Source organism: Ceratosolen solmsi, unplaced genomic scaffold (assembly GCF_000503995.2).
Source record: "Ceratosolen solmsi marchali unplaced genomic scaffold, CerSol_1.0 scaffold56, whole genome shotgun sequence".
In the NCBI taxonomy this organism is placed as follows: domain Eukaryota; kingdom Metazoa; phylum Arthropoda; class Insecta; order Hymenoptera; family Agaonidae; genus Ceratosolen; species Ceratosolen solmsi.
Window position 1 is genome coordinate 889,876 of NW_011948425.1, and position 20,532 is coordinate 910,407.

Here is a 20,532-nt window from a genome sequence, read left to right on the forward strand (position 1 = left end):
ATGCTATTAATAATATGAAATATCACATAATGTTAATTTATTGTTATAATTATTATAAAATCATTTAGCATAATTAATTGATACGACTTTAATTTTATTAATTAGCTACATGTTTAATAATAATAATAATAATAATAATAATAATAATAATAATAATAATAATAATAATAATAATAATAATAATAATAATAATAATGATAATGATAATACTTATGAACTTTGGTGTCTCTCACGCCCAACCAATTGCATTGTATAATAAAGATAAAGCTTTTGGACATTTTTTTGGATAGTACCGAAGAATCTGTGATTGATTGAATCTTTAAAGCTTAATTAATAAAACTCTTGAAATATATGATTTGGGGGGGGGGGCGACGAGTAACGACGAGTATCACCAATCCGTACAAAGTCATGAAAATCTTGTTTGTTTGATACGTGACATTGCCATCCATAGTCATAGGCACTCTGATGTAGATATAAAGAAGTTGAGCTGCAACTTTAACAGCGCAAGCCAATTGTGAAATACGAAATTCGACGAGAAAAAATGTTCTAAACTAGTATTTGGAATAAATTGCGACTCGATATAGTATTTAATTGGAAATGGTTATAAAATAAATACGGTTTATGCGAGTAATAAGAGTATATACGTATAGATAGATCCGTAGGATTAGGTGATCAATATTCAGGTGGTCGTGGGGATCTTATGAAAATTTTGTATATTTATTTAATTTATATGCTTTCCAGTTCTATCCAAATCTTATTCACTAACATCAAGTTCCCGGCGACAATAAAGTAGGCCATTTTTTCAACCGCGATTTTCTTAATCTATGCAATCCAAAGCAAAAGAACAATTTTTATATTAATAGTCATTCTATTAATAGTATTATTAGTGGTAGTAAAAGTATATTAAAGGAAAATATATAATAATTGCACATATCGTATGTAAGATATATTTGATAACTGATATATTCGATACTGACAAACCAATTACTTATTTGATATTTGCCGAAATCACGGGGCGCGGCGAGTGAGGGAGGGAGGGAGTTTAGTATTGAAAAAAATATATTATTTTCAGTGAATAATACACTTTTTTTATTTTATGATTATAATCTAATATAGAATTATATGATTATAAGCTATATAGATTATATGATTATAATTATATATGATTATAAGCTAATATAGAATGTCGGGTGAATTATTTTTCCATTTTCAATTCTGCTTGCCCTTTGTTTTTGCTCTCTTTCGCTTGGCACTCGCTATCTTTTCTATTCGAAAACAAAAAAAAAAAAAAAAAACCAAAAAAATCTTAGTTACAACATTCGCTTCCTATTGCCAATTATTTCATCAATTGTTTATCATAAGAAAAAGCAGGTTTGCAGCGCACGCGACATACCCACGCACACATCTATAACAATATTAATAACAATTGATATCTTTTTTTTTTTTTTTTTTATTCGAGTAAAGATAAAGATGACAATACAAGAATGTCCAAATTCAGTTGAAGATGAGTTGAAGATGCTGTCTTGCTTAGAGTATCATCGGCAAGTGCACGAAAATCAATAGAATGAGAGAACGTCAGTCGAATTTATAATATTCAAAGAAAAAGATTCCTTTATTTCATTATCAGGAGAACACGAAGGCGAGAGAAGTCAATAAATCCAAATGAATGTCAATTTTCGAGGGACGAGGACGAATTTATGGCCGATAACACGACAGCAGCCAAGGCGAAATACTTACATCAGAACAAACATTTTCAAATATTAATATGAAAGGATTCTTCTTATGCCAAGAATATTATTAATTAGCCATGTTTTATTACATTTAACAGCGTTAAAAGTTCGCAATTACAATATTTATTAATTAAATGAATTAATTGAAAAAGTCCATCGATACAAGTGCGTTGTATTAAACAAAATGAAGAAAGAAAAAAATACTTTTTGAATAGTAATAGTGTAATGGAGTAATTGAGTGATAATAATATTATTTGTAATATTATGTAAAACATATTCTTGACACTTTATTGACTATTTTTCTATTAAAATACTAATCGTGAATTTATTACAAAATTAATTTAAAGATCTTAATTGACATACGAATACAAGGAGAAATAACGTTTTACAAATAATTCGCCATCAGTTTAAATTGTGTCAGTGTTATTAATGGCCATCGATGTAATATTAATCAGTGGCATTACATTATGTTAAATTATTTCGAGCAAACATTTACGAATAAGAATACGATTGTGTTGAACGCGAAGGCGACTTTTTATTACGCTCTGCGATATTTGGATCACTGGCGAAAGAAAGAGAAAAATGATTATCTCTGCACAGTATCTGATGAGATTACAAATGAGAAAGTACATCCAAGGATATTTTCATCGAACACGACGCCATTTCTTATGTCACCTATGAATAAGGCCAACTCACGAATACTCGATTACCATTATTAATGTTTAAAATGTAGCAAAAATCATAGATAACATATGATAAACATACGTATGACAAGTTCTGAGCTTTTAAATGCTTTTTCAGACTTTTAATTAAAATGATAAATTTTAATAGATCGTTTAATAGATTTTGCCGTAGCAATTTTCTTTAAATATCGACATTATACAATTCATAATTAGTCGATTCGATCATTTTTATTTATTTTATTTATATATTTATAAGCTTATAAGCACTGACATTTGAGCCATAGTCGCCGCACAGACAATTAACAAAAATCTGAATTTACAATTTTAATGTTTAATCGATTCAAACGATGTCTCCCCGTACTTCGCCTCAATTATAAAACGTTCCTCTAATTACAGCAATAAACCTTTCGCGTATGAAAGAGCCTACAAATAAGTAATAACGATTCCATGTCCTTACCTTTATGAGTCAACACTGTGATTACATCGAACATAAGGCCATTGTTCTTCATATTATATTGTCATAAAGATATTCGTTAACGAACAATGGGATGTTGGGTAAGTAAAATCAAATCTGAAAATAATAATTCATCGTTCTTAAACGTTTAAACAATAACAAAAACAAAACAAAACAAAACAAAACAAACAGAAATGTAACGTCTAATTTAACGGAATCGAATTGTTAATCGAATTGTTATTATTTTTTTTTATCGATTCACAAAACTTTAAGCTACTTCTAATCAGTGGAAATACTACAAAGTCCGATTTATTATTTGATAAATTTAATGGAAATACTGAAAAAAAAAAAATATATATATATATATATATATATATATAATTTTATCTCTTTTGTTAAAGAAAATCTTAAACTTTACATGTACAGTTTTATGAACCTATGAATATTACCTCCGATTTAACCTTTCTTTAATTACTTTTTTTTTTTTAATTAAGAGCACGTTTCATATTATAAGTTATTATAGATTTTTATCAATTTTCTTAACTATTAGTTAATCGACTATTACAACAGTATATATCCCATAAGATTTTAAAATAATCGCGTTTAGTGATTACGAAAGTCTATCGTTTAAATACAAATATGGCATTATAAACAGTTTATAACAAATACATTATTCACACGTTATTTATAAAATAATAAAAAAAAAAAAAAAAAAAAAAAACAAAAAATTTTTTTATTTTATCGTCTCGTTTATGGGAAACTGCGCCACAAAAGTCTACGTATAGTATCGTCGTACTTTTGTTACAATTTTTTTACTTTTCCAACTGTTTCTTTACACTTCGCTCTGCCACTATTTATACTTCTTTAATTATTCATTCTCGTCGTTTCTTTTATGAAATAGATAATTTTTATTAAATTGCTGGTACAAATAAGTAAAAGTAGAAAAATAATTTTCAATATTTATGAAATCGTTATGAGAAAGATTTTTAATTTTAATTTAAGATTTTCTAATTATTGTAAATTGTAATTATTTGTTAGCCAAATAATAATAAAAATTTGCATATATGTGCGTTAAATACACGCATGGGCCAATTCATCGTTGATATCCATTTTAATTAGATTAGATTTAAACTGATAAATATAATTGATGACATTAAATAGACGACTATTTGATTTTTGTTTTTTTTTTGTTTTATTTGCTTAGTAATTTTGCATTTACATAAATTCGCCCGCGTGTGTGTGCGTATTATATATATATATATATATATATATATATAACGACGATAATTATTTGAATATCTTTAATGATTTAGTTATTGTTAATAGTAGTTAATGGTATTATTTGCTAGCGAATTTACATACTCGCGTTTGCGTGCGCGTGTGGGTGCGTACGAAGACCCGGCATATGCGCGCACAAGCAAGCTTCCGAGAAAAATGCGATAGGTTCGCGACGATCGGCATCGATTTGTTTTTCAACTATTTTACCGTAGACTGGCCAAACTATGAAAACAATACTTGTGACTCTGTGTCGGCTTGATTGTGATTTATTTTAAAAGCAATAATAAATCGTCTTTTTTATTTTAACTAAAGCTTATTAGATTTTAAATGCTACGATGCCTTACGCCAATCAACCAACGGTACACATTTCGGAGCTTACGGAGGAAAATATAAAATTTCAAGTCGAGGACACTGAACTCAGGTAAATAACCTACTAACGTTCAGCGTAAACTATATCTATTAAAGTTATGTTTAATCGAATGTTTTAATTATTAATACTTGACGTTTGAATAGTGTTGCAAATAGTATGAGGCGAGTCTTTATTGCCGAAACACCAACGATGGCAATTGATTGGGTGCAAATAGAAGCTAATTCAACGGTACTTAGTGACGAATTCCTAGCTCATAGAATTGGGATGATTCCATTGATAAGTGACGAAGTAAGATGCAATCAGTTGAACTTTCATGTGTTAACTCCGTTATTATATTCGATATACTTTAGTAAATAATTGACTTTTTTACCAGGTCGTTGATAGGATTCAGTATACGAGAGACTGTCAATGTATGGATTTTTGTCCAGAATGTTGCGTAGAATTTACTTTGGACGTAAAGTGTGCCGATGAAAAAACGAGGCACGTAACAACAGCTGATTTAAAGTCGAGCGAGCACAGAGTAGTTCCCGTGACGTCGAGACATCGCGAAGACGATGCAAGCGAATATGGAGAAACCGATGGTTCGTCGAATTAACATAAATTTTCTTCCTTATAATGTTTTACGGCGTCTCGATGAAAATGCTTAAACTTAATTTTAGAAATATTAATTGTTAAGTTACGCAAGGGTCAAGAATTGAAACTTAGAGCTTACGCGAAAAAAGGTTTTGGCAAAGAACACGCAAAATGGAATCCCACTGCTGGCGTTAGTTTTGAATACGATCCGGACAATTCCATGCGACATACGCTGTTTCCAAAACCTGACGAGTGGCCAAAGTCGGAATATTCTGAATTGGAGGAGGACCAATGTGAGTATCGTTAAACAGCTGCAAAATTATAAATCAATACGATTTATAAATAAAATACCTTCGACTATTGTATGATTTATCTTTAGACGAAGCTCCTTTTAACTGGGAAGCGAAGCCAAATAAATATTTCTTCAATGTGGAGAGCAGCGGAGCCTTAAAACCCGAAAACATTGTCATGATGGGAATAGCTGCATTAAAAAATAAATTATCAAATTTACAAACACAATTGAGTCACGAAGTGCAAAGCGATGCACTCAGTATTCATCATTAACTATAGAATTTTCCTTTTTAATGCCTTTTAATAATGTATAAATAACATTTCACCAATTATTATTCTGTATTATAGAAATCGAAATTAAAAACAAAATTGATTTATTTATTAAATTTACATCTATATATTTTCTTAACTTTATAAAAAAGAACAAAAATATCTATTATATGTAGTACGTATTTTTAACGAATGACACAGCTACGTATTATATGTTTAAGGTATATTGTTAATTACTCAATGATAGAGTGAAATTTAGTGCAGTGTAAAGCGGTGATTTATAGTGAATAAACGTATATATTGTCATTTCGAACGATAATGCTTGCTTTCACAATGTTTTTTTTTATTAATAAATATTATAATGAAATAATTGTATTATAAAATTTAACTGAATTGTAGAGTGGATACGTCACTATATATAACGACCACTCTTATATTATGTAGTTCAACAATTAAAACAATAATATTGAACGAATAATATTGTAGCTGCGAAGATATAAAATTCTATGCTCAATGCCGTTGCTCATAAATCATTGAAAAAAAATCTTAAAAAACAACAAATTATCAAGAATAAAATTTTGAATGCATCTATTGTAAATATTTTCTACTGCTGATATTATTTCCTTATTACCTTACATTACCTTAAATCCTTATTATTTAAACCCGACTTAACTTTCATTCAATTCAACAAATTTATAAAATAGAGTGAAATTGACGCAGCGCCATCTGCGGGCAATCACGCCAACAGCGTTTATCGTAGCACAAAGTTCTCCACCACTCGCGTTTCTCTATGCACTGTCAATTTTGTGTTTATCAAACATTTAACAGCAAGTAACAATAATTACAAATCTCAATTTAGTTTTGAAAGAAAAATGGAAACTGATGAATCCATTAAATGGGCTATCGATCTACTAACACCCGACGAGACGTATAAAGAAAATCTGATCTCCAAATATTACCATTACATAACTTTGATCCCAGCATGTCTTGGTGGTACAGTATATATGAATTGGCTTCAAAACAGACCTTATTTTGCAAGTAAGTAATGCATTATTATCCTTTGATTGAAAGAACTTAAGACCAATAGTTTATAAGCCCTTAATATTCACCACTCGCTCTCTGTTTTATCATACGTTTGAAATATTTATTTCGTGTAGTTTCGTAAAAGAAAAAAAGAAAAAAAAAGAAGAACATGTTATGCAATGAACCATTGAATGTATTCTATTGATAATAAGCAATTTTTTATGCTCAAATATACTCGCTAAGACCATCGAAAGTTTTTCAGTTGCACGCTATTTCAAAGCTATTCGCTATTCGATTAACTGTCCTGTCGATAATTCTTCCTCGTAGCTTTTGTTTTTATTACACTCATCAGTGAGTGTCATTTTAATGATCCTTGCTCTCGATATACTACTAATCGAAAAAATAAATTACTTAAACTTTTAATCAACAGTTTATAAAGTAATATCTTTTAATTGTTATACGCTTCATTTAATATAGTAAACGATATTTTTTCTTATATTGATTGTTTATATACACATACACGTATATACGTATTGGCTTTTTATATTGTACCGCGAATTACTTAGTTGATAAGCATTTGCAATTTTACATTAGTAAAATTTTTTAATTTATTAAAAATTCAGATCAAGAATTTCAGATCCAAATCATTGATAATCAAACTATGTATGATTGAAGGTTTTCGTTTATTCTTTATCAAATTTTTATATAAAAAAATAAAGATCTAAATAAAGAATTAAAATGGTATTTTTCAAAAGAAGTTATATATATGCATATATTTTTGCAATGTACAGACAGACACACACGCACACACACACACAGAGAGACTTTACTTTTTCAAAGCTACTCCATTCTCTTATGTATTGTAATATTGTGTATTGTATTGTCTTATGTATTGTAATAATTAAATTATATAGAATACAGAACAAAAAATCGAATAAACTTGATAGAATTTACATTAGCTTTTAATCCATCCAATTTTTCTATGAAAAAAATTACTTGATATCTTGACAATTATTAAAGTTTATTCGATAAGTGAATTTTATGCACAAGGAATATTTTAATGTTCAAAGTAATTTTCCCCTATCCATATTTCCATAGAAAAAGGTTTTCCTTCTTTATCGTATTGAATATATAATGTTAAAAGGTAAAGCCAATATTATATAAAGATATATTATATATATATATATATATATATATATATATATATATATATATATATATATATATATTAGAAAGCACGCGCTTCAGCAATAATTTCAGAGCAATGTCGACCAATCTTTTCAATTAACGTACATTATGCCCATTTAAATTAAGTACGCCTACATCATGCCAGCATCATAATATTTTATAATAATCTTATTTATAGCTAGATTTGTTAATAACAACTACAAGTATTGCACCGTTTATATACATGCCGATATTACTTTTCTAGGTATACATAGATACGGAGTAGCATTAATAATTGGAATAGCTGCGGCAAATATAACAAAAAGATACAAAACACACTCTGAATCAAAAAGAGATTCAATTTTGCGTCAGTACATCAAGCTTCATCCAGAAGATTTCCAACGCCCCGGTAAGAGAATATGATATTTTAATTATTATTAAGTTGCTGTATTATTAAAAATATCCTTCGATATTCATATTTTTCAGAACGAAAAACATTCGGTGAAGTGTTTGACGAATGGATTCCTTGCCGATAAAACTTTCATAGTGATTTAAATAGACTATTTTTAAAAGTTCATAAATATAAAAATGCCTATATTATAATGAATACCATATTTATAATTCCATTTGAACATTATAGTATTTCTTGAAATATTAATTACGAGATATATATTATGTATTATTAGTTAATATTTATAAACTACATCATTAATGTATTAACAAATTCAATTTGTTTATATTACACCTTAAAATTGTAAATTGGCTCATTTATATCGCTTTCAATTTAATGTCGAGTCGTATGTAAATATCAATTAATTTTCGTAGCTCGCGTTAGCTAGTCGGATAAAATAAAAAATACTATAAAGTTGAACGGATTATATCTAAATACTCTCGAAAATCGTTGAGATCACAATAAAGTGCCGAAAGGGTTTCTCCCACCATTTATTTATCAATAGTTTTTCAAAACCGTTCTTCTACCTTCACAAAAATCATACTCGCGAGCTGAAAGTAACATGATCGCCAAGAACGATATTATCCGTTCTGTATCATCTAACAACCTGTATTGCAAATAATAAAACTGTCCATATTGCAGTTACAAAATAAAGATGAAAAAGAAGGCAAATGAGCCGTGTTTCAATAAAGAAACTGCAAGTATTTGCAATTTAATTCGATTTAATATTATAGTGAAGTTTCAATAATAAAATAAGACGTTCCATCATCGACAATCCGCAATAATACGCAATAATTTTTCATTTTCGCATTAAAATAGATCAAATTCAACGCTCGTATTAGAACAATTTTTTTTATTAAATATTTTAACGATTTGTATTAAAAATAAATAGTTTTGAAAGAAACTAAGAGAAGAAAAAAGGAAAAATAGGAAAACCCCCACCCACCCCCCCCCACCCCCCACCCCACCCAACAACTACAAAACTTTTTTTTCACAAAGTTTATTTCAGGCATTTCACATAAACAATGGTTGCAATTCACAATTATAGGCCCTTTTTATAAATCTATAACATCATATTCAAAATATTTAGTTATAATTAAAAAATTCAACGTTTCTCTAAAATTAAAGCATTATATAATTTACAGCTACACAGTCATACTTCGCAAGAGATTTTCTTAATATAACAATATACATGTATATGTGCGTGATCTTTCTTTTAATTAATTACTACACCGTAGATTATTTAAAATTTAAAAAACTAAAAACTAAAATGACCGAGTCATTTTATCCTATACATCATAGTTTAACAATGAAAATATTTGTTCATATTCGGTTATACGTTACAGACAGACTTCCTCCATCAACAAGATAATTCTTTTGTTCATTAAACCGACATCATGTCATATATTATTTCGCATGATTACCATCAGTTTCAGACATTTAAAAATCTGAACATATAAATTAAGTTAAAAATTATGAGCGCTTTTTAGTTCAAAAATTCATAAAATTTATCAAATTACAATGGCTTATAATACATATAATATGCAATAGCTGGCCCTAATACATACATCTATTTATAATACAAATTAAGTAATCTGTAATCTGCTCTTCGATGCACTATATCCATGCGTTATTATATCTAAAGCTCCATTCAAAATAACTGCCTCGTTACTTCAACATAATACAAGATATATATATATATATATATAGGCATTTCTCTCCCCCCCCCCCCCCCCCCCCCCCCCCCCTCCCTGTTCGTTTCTTAATATGAAAAATTTACGTTTATCTTATCAGAGCACAATACTTTTTAGAAAGATCGGCCTTGGATTTGAGGAAGCTGCATATTAATTCTATTTCTTTTCACATCTCTCGTCTCGTAGTCGTAATTGTACAGGTCGGAATAACTCGATTGCATATATAAAAACAAAAAAAAAAAAAAAAAAAACAAAAAAAGATAGACAAAAAAGACTTCTCTCCGTTTGTGCGTAAACACTTGTAATACAATTTTTAATACGCATTTTTAAGATGTCATTTTTCACAAAATCAGCTCTTTCGATGCAAATTTTAACTGAATGCCCACTCAGTTCGCCTCTAGTTTTATTCGTAACCTTAAGCCATTATCATCACGACGCATACATACGGCTTATTTCGTGCTTATAACGCTCCTGTACTGCTTTTCTCTTGAGCTTAAATGCTGCGGTGACGAGTCCCATATCGGGTGACCACGCTTCTGGAACTAATTTCACAGCCCCTGGTATCTCAAACTTCTGCAGGTTACCTGAAAATTTTAATAGAAATATTAATTGCGTCGCTCGACGATTTCCGCTTCCTAGCTCGTGAATGCGCTGACCGTGTTATTGGCCCAAATACGTTACGTGTCTTGTCTTCAATCGATTTCACAGTCACGTCACGACTTTACGATTATTATTACTATATTAACGTCAACGTTTAATTTACAATCATTATTTAGAGTGTTGGGCCGATATGCATTAACGATTAGTTAATAAGTGCATTGGTTAATTAATCGGTAATTAAGAATTTTTGGATAACGCGATCGTTTGACGTACGAATGAGAGTCTTAAGCTTAAACATACACTTTTTCGAATGATCGACTAGTGCTTCCAACACAGCCTTCTCCAATGTCGGGCTGTTACACAATTCTTCGAATGACGTAAATGTTATCCCATAATTAGAAGCAGTTTCCTCGAGATAATGGCGATTTGGTACAAGTAAAGCTACCGTATAATTTTTATTGGCATCTCCATAGACGCAAATATTGTCAACCAAAGGACACGTTTTCAATTCGGATTCCACTTTACCCAGCGAAACGTATTCGCCAAACTGAAGCTTCACCAAATCTTTCTTCCTATCTGTAAAGAGGAGAGAAGATAAAGATATAAGCCGTCGTGCGTTTGATGGGCTAGAAAATCGGGATCGTCGAAAGCAAAAATTGAAAAATAACCAAAGTTTTTTTTCTTCCTTTTCCTTCGTTTCCTTATTTTTTCATTTTGACATGCAACGAGCCACGCACATTAACTCACCGGTAATCTTAATAGCTCCATCGGGATGAACCTCACCAATATCTCCCGTTCTGAACCACTGTTTTCCATCTTTAAAGAAGAAGTCTTCTTTGGTCTTATCGAAAAGGTTGTAATATCCGGCTGATATGTTGTCTCCGCCGATAACTATCTCGCCTCTAGGATTAGGAATATCCGTTACTTTATAACCGGCTTCTTCCCAATTTTCTAACGATATATCGCAGACGGTTGTAGGAGCACCCACTCGTCCCGTACTCCTATCATAGGCTATAATCGTGTGAGGAGTGACGGAATGAGTCGCAGAGGGGAGGAAAGAGACGAGAACAAAGAAGAAAAAAAAAAAAAAGAATAAAGACAACAACAACGAATTATTATTAGTAGAAGAGGCAGCGACGTTCCTCGTTTGTTATAACAAGAAAAGAAAGAGAGAGAAAAAAATAAATCCTCGAGAACTACTTGTCATTGTTATGATTATTATAGTGCAACGAGTTTACAAATTGGCGAGCGCTGGTAAATAGAGAAGACGATGTCTTACGGTCCATCACGGTTGCGCAGGAACATGTTTCGGTTAAGCCATAACCTTGGGTCACGGTCACGCATAGGCAGAGTTTCACTTGCATGTGCGTTTCTGGGCTGAGGGGAGCGCCGCCCGAAAGAATCAATCTCACGCGGCCGCCCAAAACTTGCTTCGCCGCTCCGAAAATCAGCCTGTCAAATATCGGCGTATCGTAGCCTCGCTTTGTCCACTTTAATTTATACTCGTAAGCGAAATTGAAGATCGCCTGGCGAAATTGTCCCGACCTTTTGACCTTCTCGTTGATGCCTTTCGATATCCGGTCCAAAATAAGCTGCGAATAGGCAAACGTAAGCGTGGAATCCGCGAAGACAACGAGACAGAGAGAGAGAGAGAGAGAGAGAGAGAGAGAGAGAGAGAGAGAGAAAGAGAGAGCGTGGCGTGTGTGAGTGCGCAACATACCGGCACCGACGTCAAGCACGTTGGATGCAAAACACTGGCGTCACCCTTGCAGCCCTTCTGGATCTTGCTGCTCGAATCGATCATCGTCAAGGGCGAGCTGTAGCCAATCGGCACGCCGTTCAGTAGACAAACGCTCTCGGACAAGAGCTCGAAAACATGAGCCAGAGGCAGGTATCCCATGAAAACGTCGTCGCTCTTTATAACAACGGCGTTGCAGTACGCCTTCAACGTGGCAATGACATTTTTATGGGAGAGGAGAACGCCCTTGGGTACGCCGGTCGAACCTGATGTGTACATTATGATAGCGGTATCTTCGCTACTTGGCGATACCGACGCAGCACTCGATGCGCTCCCAACTTTGATAATGTGTTGGAAGGGGAGTAGCCGGACACCTTCCTTAAACGTGCATAATAATTTACGGTTCATAAAGGCACTCGAGCAACCTCGTCTCGCTGAGCTCTCGTACGAGCTCGCGACATTGCCTTGTAATGATGTAGTGAAGTACGTACTTTGTAGCCCTTGGTGTCCGCCTTCTTCAGCTGATCCTCCATATAAATAATATTCTTAACTTCAGGTACTTTTTGTAGGAGTCTCTTGAATTTCGGCAGCAGCTCGTGGCTCGTAATGACCGTGTCGACTTTCGTCTCGTTGATCCCGTGGGCAATGGCGTCGTCGCCGAGAGTCGAGTAGATCGTAACGATCGTGAGATTCTGCTTGAAGCAGGCGTGTGCCGCGATCATCCACTCCTCTCTCGTCTCGGCGAAGACGACGATGTTTTTGCGCGCCGTCAGGCCCAATTCGTTCAGGCCGCGGCTGAAGGACGCCGCCAGGCTTTCGACCTCCACGAAGCTCTTCCACTCGTATTCGCCCATTTTATACTAGGAGAAGGGCGAAAGAAGATTATTAATTGTTAATTTGGCAAAAGCATTGTGGGAGCGAGTTGGGCGCAATTGGCCGCAATTGGGAATAATCGTTACCGATTAAGGGCACAAGACCTATCTTATCATAAACTTGCGCGCTCTACCCGGGCCCACGATAGATGAGGCTCCTTCGAGAAGTGGATTGGGATGAAGATAGAGGGATTGGGGAGAGAGAGAGAGAGAGAGAGGGGGGGGGATTTAAAGCGTTCGTTACTATCGTCTCCTTGGTGCCCTATCTACCTTCTTAAAGATTCGGCCGTTCGGCTGGAGCTCGTCCTCCTCGGCAAGTATTTGTCTAGTGCCGAGGCACCTTTTACTCCCATGCACGCCGGCCACCCACTTGAGCATCGCCTCGAGCGTGTCGATTTGTTGTCTCACCATGAGGGTGTGCATGGGGCCGATAGGGTCGACGTTTCTATAGACAATCGAGTGCTCGTCTTTGGCCACTGGCTTCGCCTTGATTCGACGCGAGGCCTTTCGCTTCTCCCAAGGCCTCTGGAGAATCAGGTAGACCGGGAAAGTAAATAGGTCGTAGACGTACGACAGTGCCTTGATGGCCCGTACGGCACCGGTGATCCAGAAATTATCCATCTCCCTGTAAATTCGTTAATTTATCGTTAATTCCAAGGACGACGTTACAGTGTGCCCTCGTTCCTTACTTCGCGCCTACCAGAGGCGAAGAATAGGACGTTGATTTTTTTTTTTTTTTTTTTTTTTTTTTTTTTTTTTTTCGTTTATTCTATATAATCGAAGCTACGCATTTCAGGATATTATTTATTATAATTTCTCGTGCAACATGCTCGTATCAATGGACTTGGATTATTGAAATGTGCCGAAAATTGTTTGCGCGACAAATCTACGACAATCACACTGTTAAATGCAATAACACCCTTAAAAATTATGTGTCAGAATATTAGTATTAACGAGAAGAAAATTGAAAAGTTGACGAACCGTGTAATGCTTAATGATTGGACAGTACAAGAATACACAGAAGAGGAGGAGCGAGAAAAATATTTCAGATTAGTACGGCAGTGATTGGCACAATATTACGAATGCCGACGTTATATTAAATAAAAGAAAAACAATTAATTAATTATAAATTGATTTGTTTAACACATTGATAGTCGATTAAAATGAATGACAAGAAGAAAAAAAAAGTGGGAAATTGATCGATTTTATCGGCTCTCGAGGATAAGAATAAAGTTGCATTCAGTCTTTTGATAAACAGGCTATATCATGTCGCACGAATCTCTTAAAATATCGAGTATAAAGTTCTTCGACGACGAAAAACATTTCCCGACAAATTATTATTATTGATTTTTCTAAGTAAAAAGAGAAAAGAGATAAAACGAAAAGAATTTTTAATTTAATAGTCGTTAAATTATTTTTTAAAGTCAATCAAATGTCTGTTATCTTCGGTTAGATGAATTTTGAAATTGAAAATGACAGTAAGGATATTTCATCCGAAGAATGCAAAAAATTCGTTCGCTAATACATGCCAATCAATATCATCAAAATAAAAAAAGAAAGAGAAAAAAAAAGAAGAAAAAAAGAAAACAAAACAGTGATTCGTGCAGTGTAACTTTCGATTTCTCTAAAGTCATTTCCCTACGTGGCCAATTAATCTTAATAGTTCTAAAGTTCATTATTCACGTGCTTCAATAGCAGATAAACATTATCAGTGGCAATGATAATGGATAAGCTTTTTTTTCCTTTTTTTTTTCCTTCTTTAATTGGCCAAGATGTAATGCCTCGAATCAATTTCTTAGATTTCGCGTCATGCACGTAGCGCATGACATCACGCGTATGCGCGCGTGTACGTGTTTTTAGGCACTGATATCAAAAATTTGTTACTTGGAAATCTTTACGAGGCTCGACCCCTCTGACTTTTTAACTTTACTCAAGAATGTAAAATATTAATCTTTCTCGGCGATCGACCCTAACTTATCGTCATTACATAACGATTAAGATATCAACCTGAGACAGAATTTAACGTAATATTTGTATAATGTAAATTACAAAGGCCGTTTATGTGTTATCTAACCACTTGGATAGCTCTATCGTTTGACTATTTTATTAGTAAATTCGATCGAATTTTTTCATATGACTTGCACATATTTTAGATCTATTGCGTACAAATATAATGTATTTATGATAGAGATCTGTATCGTTAATCCGTATGGTCGCGAAGTAATGTTGAGACATTTATCTAAAGGCGTGAATCCAAAGTATTTCTTAAACTGTTATTCAGCTATTATTTTACATATATGTGTGCTCTATTGCTCAGCAAGCAACAATTAGTTAAACGATTAAAAATTATGTTCAACTGCATATTAATCGTGTGTGCATTAACATTATTATGCGTGTGTCTTAAAATATTAAGTTGGCAATGGAATATAATAATTATGAAAATAATAATGAAACAATTATTTAATCTTAATTATGCATTAAGGAAGAATAAGCTGCAATTGTCGTTAATATATATATATATATATATATATATATATTATTAAATACAGCATGCGCGCATCCCGTATCATTTGTAAAATATTTATTTTAATAATATAAATATGTTTCATATCGTTGTTATCCTGTTCTTTTTTTTTTTTCTTTTTTTTTTTTTTTTTACTCGGTTATACTTTTCAATAATATATTGTTTGATTCATAATTTTCATCATCTTTGTTTTTCTTCTTTAATAATAATGTATCAGATGAAAAGAAAAGTATGATTTAATTTGTGAAAGAAAACAATTGCCCGATAATAGTTAATCGTTTATAAACTCATTTATGCATATTATATATAAAATTGCGCGAGATAGTAGCAATAAGATACTAAACTTTACTAAATTAACAATTAATGTTAACCTTACACTTTCTCCTGTGATTTAAAATTCAAACTGGATAAATAGAGATGCGCAATGTGTGCTACTTTATTATCTTTTATTTTCATTTACTACTATGTTTTTCATATGTATTAATTGTTAATATTTAGATAATCTTAATTTTAATAATTGAAATAATTCATAATTTACATTTAATTATCAATGTATCATTGGCGATTTCAAATTTAAAAATCTCTAACGCATATCAATAATTAAATAATACTCATAGTTATTAGATTTATTATTATTATATTAACGATACCCGCAGCCTATTAGAATATCTCTTAAAATTCTACTAAACAATCATTGGCTTATGGTATGCAATAATTTAATCAATGACAATATAATTATAAACATTGTATTATTACAAATGTGATACAAATGTAAATACCGAGTTTTCGTTAAAATTGTTCGTCCAGCGGCAAAAGGAATAATTGTAGTAGCATTTATATTTTATGAATTTGTATTTGGCTGTTTCGGATAATATAGCGAATGAATTCATTAATATTTGCAAAATCACTCGTTATAGTTATACGTTATTGTTACGTTTTGAATGGCACGTGGCCAGCGATATATAAAAACAGTTAAGCTCGTAACAGGAAATAAGTAAAATACTAACACTTCATTTTTGTCTTTAAATTATGAGAGCACCTGAGCACAAACACTACATATACCATAATAAACTCTATTGCAAGCGCATGACTTATGAAATTATGCGTTGTTAAAATGTATACGCTTGGCCAAACGATAATGTGCAAACTATCATTAATTTTTATTAGAATTTCTTAGATATTATTGAATATCATAATGATAGATTCGGTCATTATCAACGTACAAAAGCATTTGTTTTTCATTGTCAGGTCGTTGCATATATAATGCAAGAAAAATGGATCGTCGATAATTAAGTCAATAAATAAATGCTTTTTAACGGGTAGCTGAAATTTCCTGATTATTATTATAATCGTATTATTTCAAATGTATACTAGATTAAATAACGATGAATTGAACATTTATATTTATGAACAATTTTTAACTGTATTTTTATACCGTGGATCATGAACGAAACATCATGCATTCGTAGGATAATAAATACATGTAATAATTGGTGAATTGGTGAATTGGTGAATTGGTGACATGGAATACTAAGCTCTTTCTACTTGTGCTTCACTTAAAAATGATGTTTTACACTTTATAGGTCTTCGCTGTAAACGGATGAAGTTTGGTTGAAAATTCGTTCGTACTTTCGCCTCGTAAAACACGATATTAAGAGGCTCATCGTTGTATAAACGTAAAAGCTTAGCGATGATTGATGGATTAAGAAGCTAACTTTCTCAGCATTCTAATTTTATTATTCGTTATGTTCTCAATGCGAATTTTACGAATTACATTATTTCAGCAAAAGCTTTATCGTCCGCTCGCAAGCTAATCGACGATGAAAGATCATATTAATTGCAAACGCTATTATCACTGGTAATGCAAAATGCAAAATGTAAGGCTTTTGTTTGTTTGTTTGTTTGTTTGTTTGTTTTTTTTTAATCTTAAAATCTGTAGAATTTATTAACAATCGCATTTATAATGATGAATTGATTACATCCTGAACAATTGACTTAACGCTAATATACATTTAATTTTAAATTAATCGCGAGAAAATTTGAAGAACTCTATCTGATAAGTATAGTAATGTATTTGTTTGATAAGTGTATTGGGCCAACATCTAAATGAGCGTCTCAATTAATATTTCACGTTTAAATAATTGTTTCTTAATCATCTTGTCGGAAAGAAAATTGTTATTGAAAATTAGCTTAATGTCAAACGGCGATCGATCATGTTAATTTCAAAAATATAATCATCTTGACAGAATGTATAGGTGCATTATCGATAAATAAAATATATCGAGCGCCTTTAATTTGTAATCGCCAATGAAAATTACCTCCTCTTAAATTAATAAAAGTTTCGTCAATTTCAAGCGGACGGACAAATAGATGAAATCACTTCGTATTAACATTAATACGTAATTGAATTTATTAAAGTTTCTCCAACTAAGTTATTCTCCGAAAAAGTTGCCGCGAGAATAGTGTACGTATAATTAATCAATTTTAAACAAGGTAAATGTTTTCAATTAATTATATAGTCATCCGTCATAAGAGCATCAGCCACGCTTAAAGATAATTGATAAACAGCTTTATCATATCATAGAAGGGCAACACACACACATTTGTTGGCATCCATTTAAGATTTCGAATGAACTATTGGATGTAAAAATAGAAGGTGATCTCATTAAAAAAATGCGTACCATCGACCTATGTTTTCCATGGCCATACACGTGTTCAGGATGTGACAGTGAGTGCTTTTATGACTCCGCGCATAACTAGCTGGCATAATATTATTTTCTTACACGTGATTGCGGCATCACATTGATATGGCGCTCTAATGGCGCATGTAACTTTTATATGGGCGATCGCTTAATTAAATCGCTTTAAGAGCCTCAACTCCATAAGCTTATCGTATGGGCAATTAAATCAGCTACTCGATGCTCGTGTGAAATAAATATGGTAAAGATATATAGCCATTCGCACTTTTCAACTGTCCGTGTAATTGAGGCATTACGTTAAAACCCGTCGATTTTCAAGATTTATAATCTTACTTTAATATCGCGGTGTACATTTAATCGGCTACCTCCACATTGTAAAACTTTTTAACGGATAATTATCGTTAGAGTGTTAAGAGAACCTGGGTTTAGAGAATATTAATGATCATTGAGATTCGTAGCATTGCGCTTGATAAAAAAAATTGATAGTTTCAATAAAATTCTACAGCGATAAATTGATATTATTAAGCATCGAATGCAATTAATTATTAAATAAACGTACGTTAAAATAGAAAGGATGAGGCTAACATTAATAAGAGGAGAAGAATTAAAAATATAAAATACAAAGGTGTGACATGTAAAAAAAAAGAGGAGGAGGAGGAGGAGGAGGAGGGGGGGGGGATATTGTTACGTGTATTAGACAAGAAAGCTGCAACAATAAGGAGTTCTACATGCAATTTTTATGCTCGAAATGTGTTAACTACATGCGTGCAAAATCGTATACTTTATATTTGAAAATACTGTCGCTAACTCACTGTTTATGATCGACAATCATGATGCTGGTTGATAGATTATTCTTTTATTCCAAAAGCTTACACTTTTTCTTCAAAATAACTGTAAGAAAAATCATTTTTGTTGACTTTTATTTTATGAAATAGGCAACGGCTTTTCTTTCCTTTTCTTTTTCTTATTCTTTTTCTCTCGTAACAATGGATAGAAGGGGTGAATGAATACGAGGTGGGCTAAGGTGGAGTGGTGTTCTAGAAAATCCAACGATTGTTCACGTTCGACGACTTGGTAGGCGGTGGCGAGGGGATGGGAAACTGAACGATCCCAATATAGAAAAAACTGTTTGCTTCAGGGAGCGGAAAATCTTAGAATTAGATTTGTATTTTTATTCGTAATTCAATATTACCCATGAAATTCGAATAAATGCTTTCGCTTAAACAAGTAAATCGTCCCTTTTTACAGTCAACATTGATAATTATTAACCGTATGAATAATAACAATGATAACGATAATGATAATAATAATAACAATAATAATAATAACGATAATAATAATAATAATAACAACAACAACAATAACATTTATAATAATAATAATAATAACAAGAACAACAACAAGAACAACAACAACAACAACAATAATAATAATAATAATAATAATAATAGCGATGATGATGATGATGATGATGGTGATGACGATGATAATTGTAGTAGCGCGATGCTTGTAGTAGTAACGAGTAACAGTAGTATTAGTAGTGGTCACGATATTAAAAACAATTGTGTAATAAGGACAAAAAGGTTGTAATGAACTTTGAAATTCTTACGAAGAGAAGAGAGACGTTGAAAGTATTTAAATTGACCTTATGTGATTTCTACATGTCTTCTGGCATAATATATTAAAGAAAAAATGTTCAAAGCCCAGAAAAAGTCGATGAATAATTAATGTAAATTGAATTTAATAAAATGAAGTAGTTGTATTTATATTTATACAATTATTTATCTATGAAATTACATTTTATATACACGCTATATGCCATTAAAAAAAAAAAAAGATATTAAAATTATTGTTAAATGAATATTTAACATTTTTACAAATAATATATAAATGCAAATTATCTTAAATTTTCAGCCGAACCAAGCAAGGCATCTGGTTCAGTAATAAAAATCAATAGACAATTAGCATATACTTAATAAATATTTTAAACTAAATACTACTGTTACATAATAATATGTCGTACATTTTAATAAAATAATTATTATAATTATTATTCTAGAGAACTTTTTTAATGTGCTATATATATATATATATATATATATATATATATATCTG

The 20,532-nt window shown here is 31.8% G+C and overlaps 3 protein-coding genes across 3 annotated transcripts; 2 read left to right on the forward strand and 1 right to left on the reverse strand.

Annotated features, from left to right (window-relative positions):
• The first annotated feature begins 4,346 nt into the window (after positions 1 to 4,346).
• On the forward strand, positions 4,347 to 5,710 carry RpII33 (RNA polymerase III subunit RpII33). The gene is made up of 5 exons (XM_011500278.1): positions 4,347 to 4,566; positions 4,659 to 4,803; positions 4,889 to 5,096; positions 5,175 to 5,381; positions 5,468 to 5,710. The coding sequence occupies exons 1-5, from the start codon at positions 4,481 to 4,483 to the stop codon at positions 5,650 to 5,652; spliced, it is 831 nt and encodes a 276-aa protein (XP_011498580.1). The 5' UTR covers positions 4,347 to 4,480; the 3' UTR covers positions 5,653 to 5,710.
• Positions 5,711 to 6,481: 771 nt separating this feature from the next.
• Positions 6,482 to 8,462, forward strand: ND-B14.5B (NADH dehydrogenase (ubiquinone) B14.5 B subunit). Its single transcript, XM_011500279.1, has 3 exons — positions 6,482 to 6,687; positions 8,105 to 8,248; positions 8,326 to 8,462. The coding sequence occupies exons 1-3, from the start codon at positions 6,522 to 6,524 to the stop codon at positions 8,373 to 8,375; spliced, it is 360 nt and encodes a 119-aa protein (XP_011498581.1). The 5' UTR covers positions 6,482 to 6,521; the 3' UTR covers positions 8,376 to 8,462.
• A 1,780-nt stretch (positions 8,463 to 10,242) lies between these two features.
• Acsl (Acyl-CoA synthetase long-chain) lies at positions 10,243 to 13,949 on the reverse strand. Its single transcript, XM_011500280.1, has 7 exons — positions 13,465 to 13,949; positions 12,814 to 13,182; positions 12,305 to 12,700; positions 11,864 to 12,176; positions 11,332 to 11,595; positions 10,885 to 11,160; positions 10,243 to 10,568 (listed from the first exon to the last, which is right to left on the reverse strand). Exons 1-7 carry the CDS (start codon positions 13,813 to 13,815, stop codon positions 10,414 to 10,416), a joined length of 2,124 nt encoding a protein of 707 aa, XP_011498582.1. The 5' UTR covers positions 13,816 to 13,949; the 3' UTR covers positions 10,243 to 10,413.
• Positions 13,950 to 20,532: the final 6,583 nt, after the last annotated feature.

Bases quoted from the DNA above. Each gene is read 5' to 3' on its own strand.
- Acsl (XM_011500280.1), bottom strand. From the start codon at position 13,815: ATGGATAATTTCTGGATCACCGGTGCCGTACGGGCCATCAAGGCACTG. The intron at 12,177-12,304 runs GTATGTTGCGCA...GCCTATTCGCAG, and splicing joins CGTGCTTGACGTCGGTGCCG to CTTATTTTGGACCGGATATC. The intron at 10,569-10,884 runs GTATGTTTAAGC...TAAAATTTTCAG, and splicing joins AGTCGATCATTCGAAAAAGT to GTAACCTGCAGAAGTTTGAG.
- RpII33 (XM_011500278.1), top strand. From the start codon at position 4,481: ATGCCTTACGCCAATCAACCAACGGTACACATTTCGGAGCTTACGGAG. The intron at 5,097-5,174 runs GTTCGTCGAATT...ACTTAATTTTAG, and splicing joins CGAATATGGAGAAACCGATG to AAATATTAATTGTTAAGTTA. The intron at 5,382-5,467 runs GTGAGTATCGTT...ATTTATCTTTAG, and splicing joins TGAATTGGAGGAGGACCAAT to ACGAAGCTCCTTTTAACTGG.
- ND-B14.5B (XM_011500279.1), top strand. From the start codon at position 6,522: ATGGAAACTGATGAATCCATTAAATGGGCTATCGATCTACTAACACCC. The intron at 6,688-8,104 runs GTAAGTAATGCA...TTACTTTTCTAG, and splicing joins AAACAGACCTTATTTTGCAA to GTATACATAGATACGGAGTA. The intron at 8,249-8,325 runs GTAAGAGAATAT...CATATTTTTCAG, and splicing joins AGAAGATTTCCAACGCCCCG to AACGAAAAACATTCGGTGAA.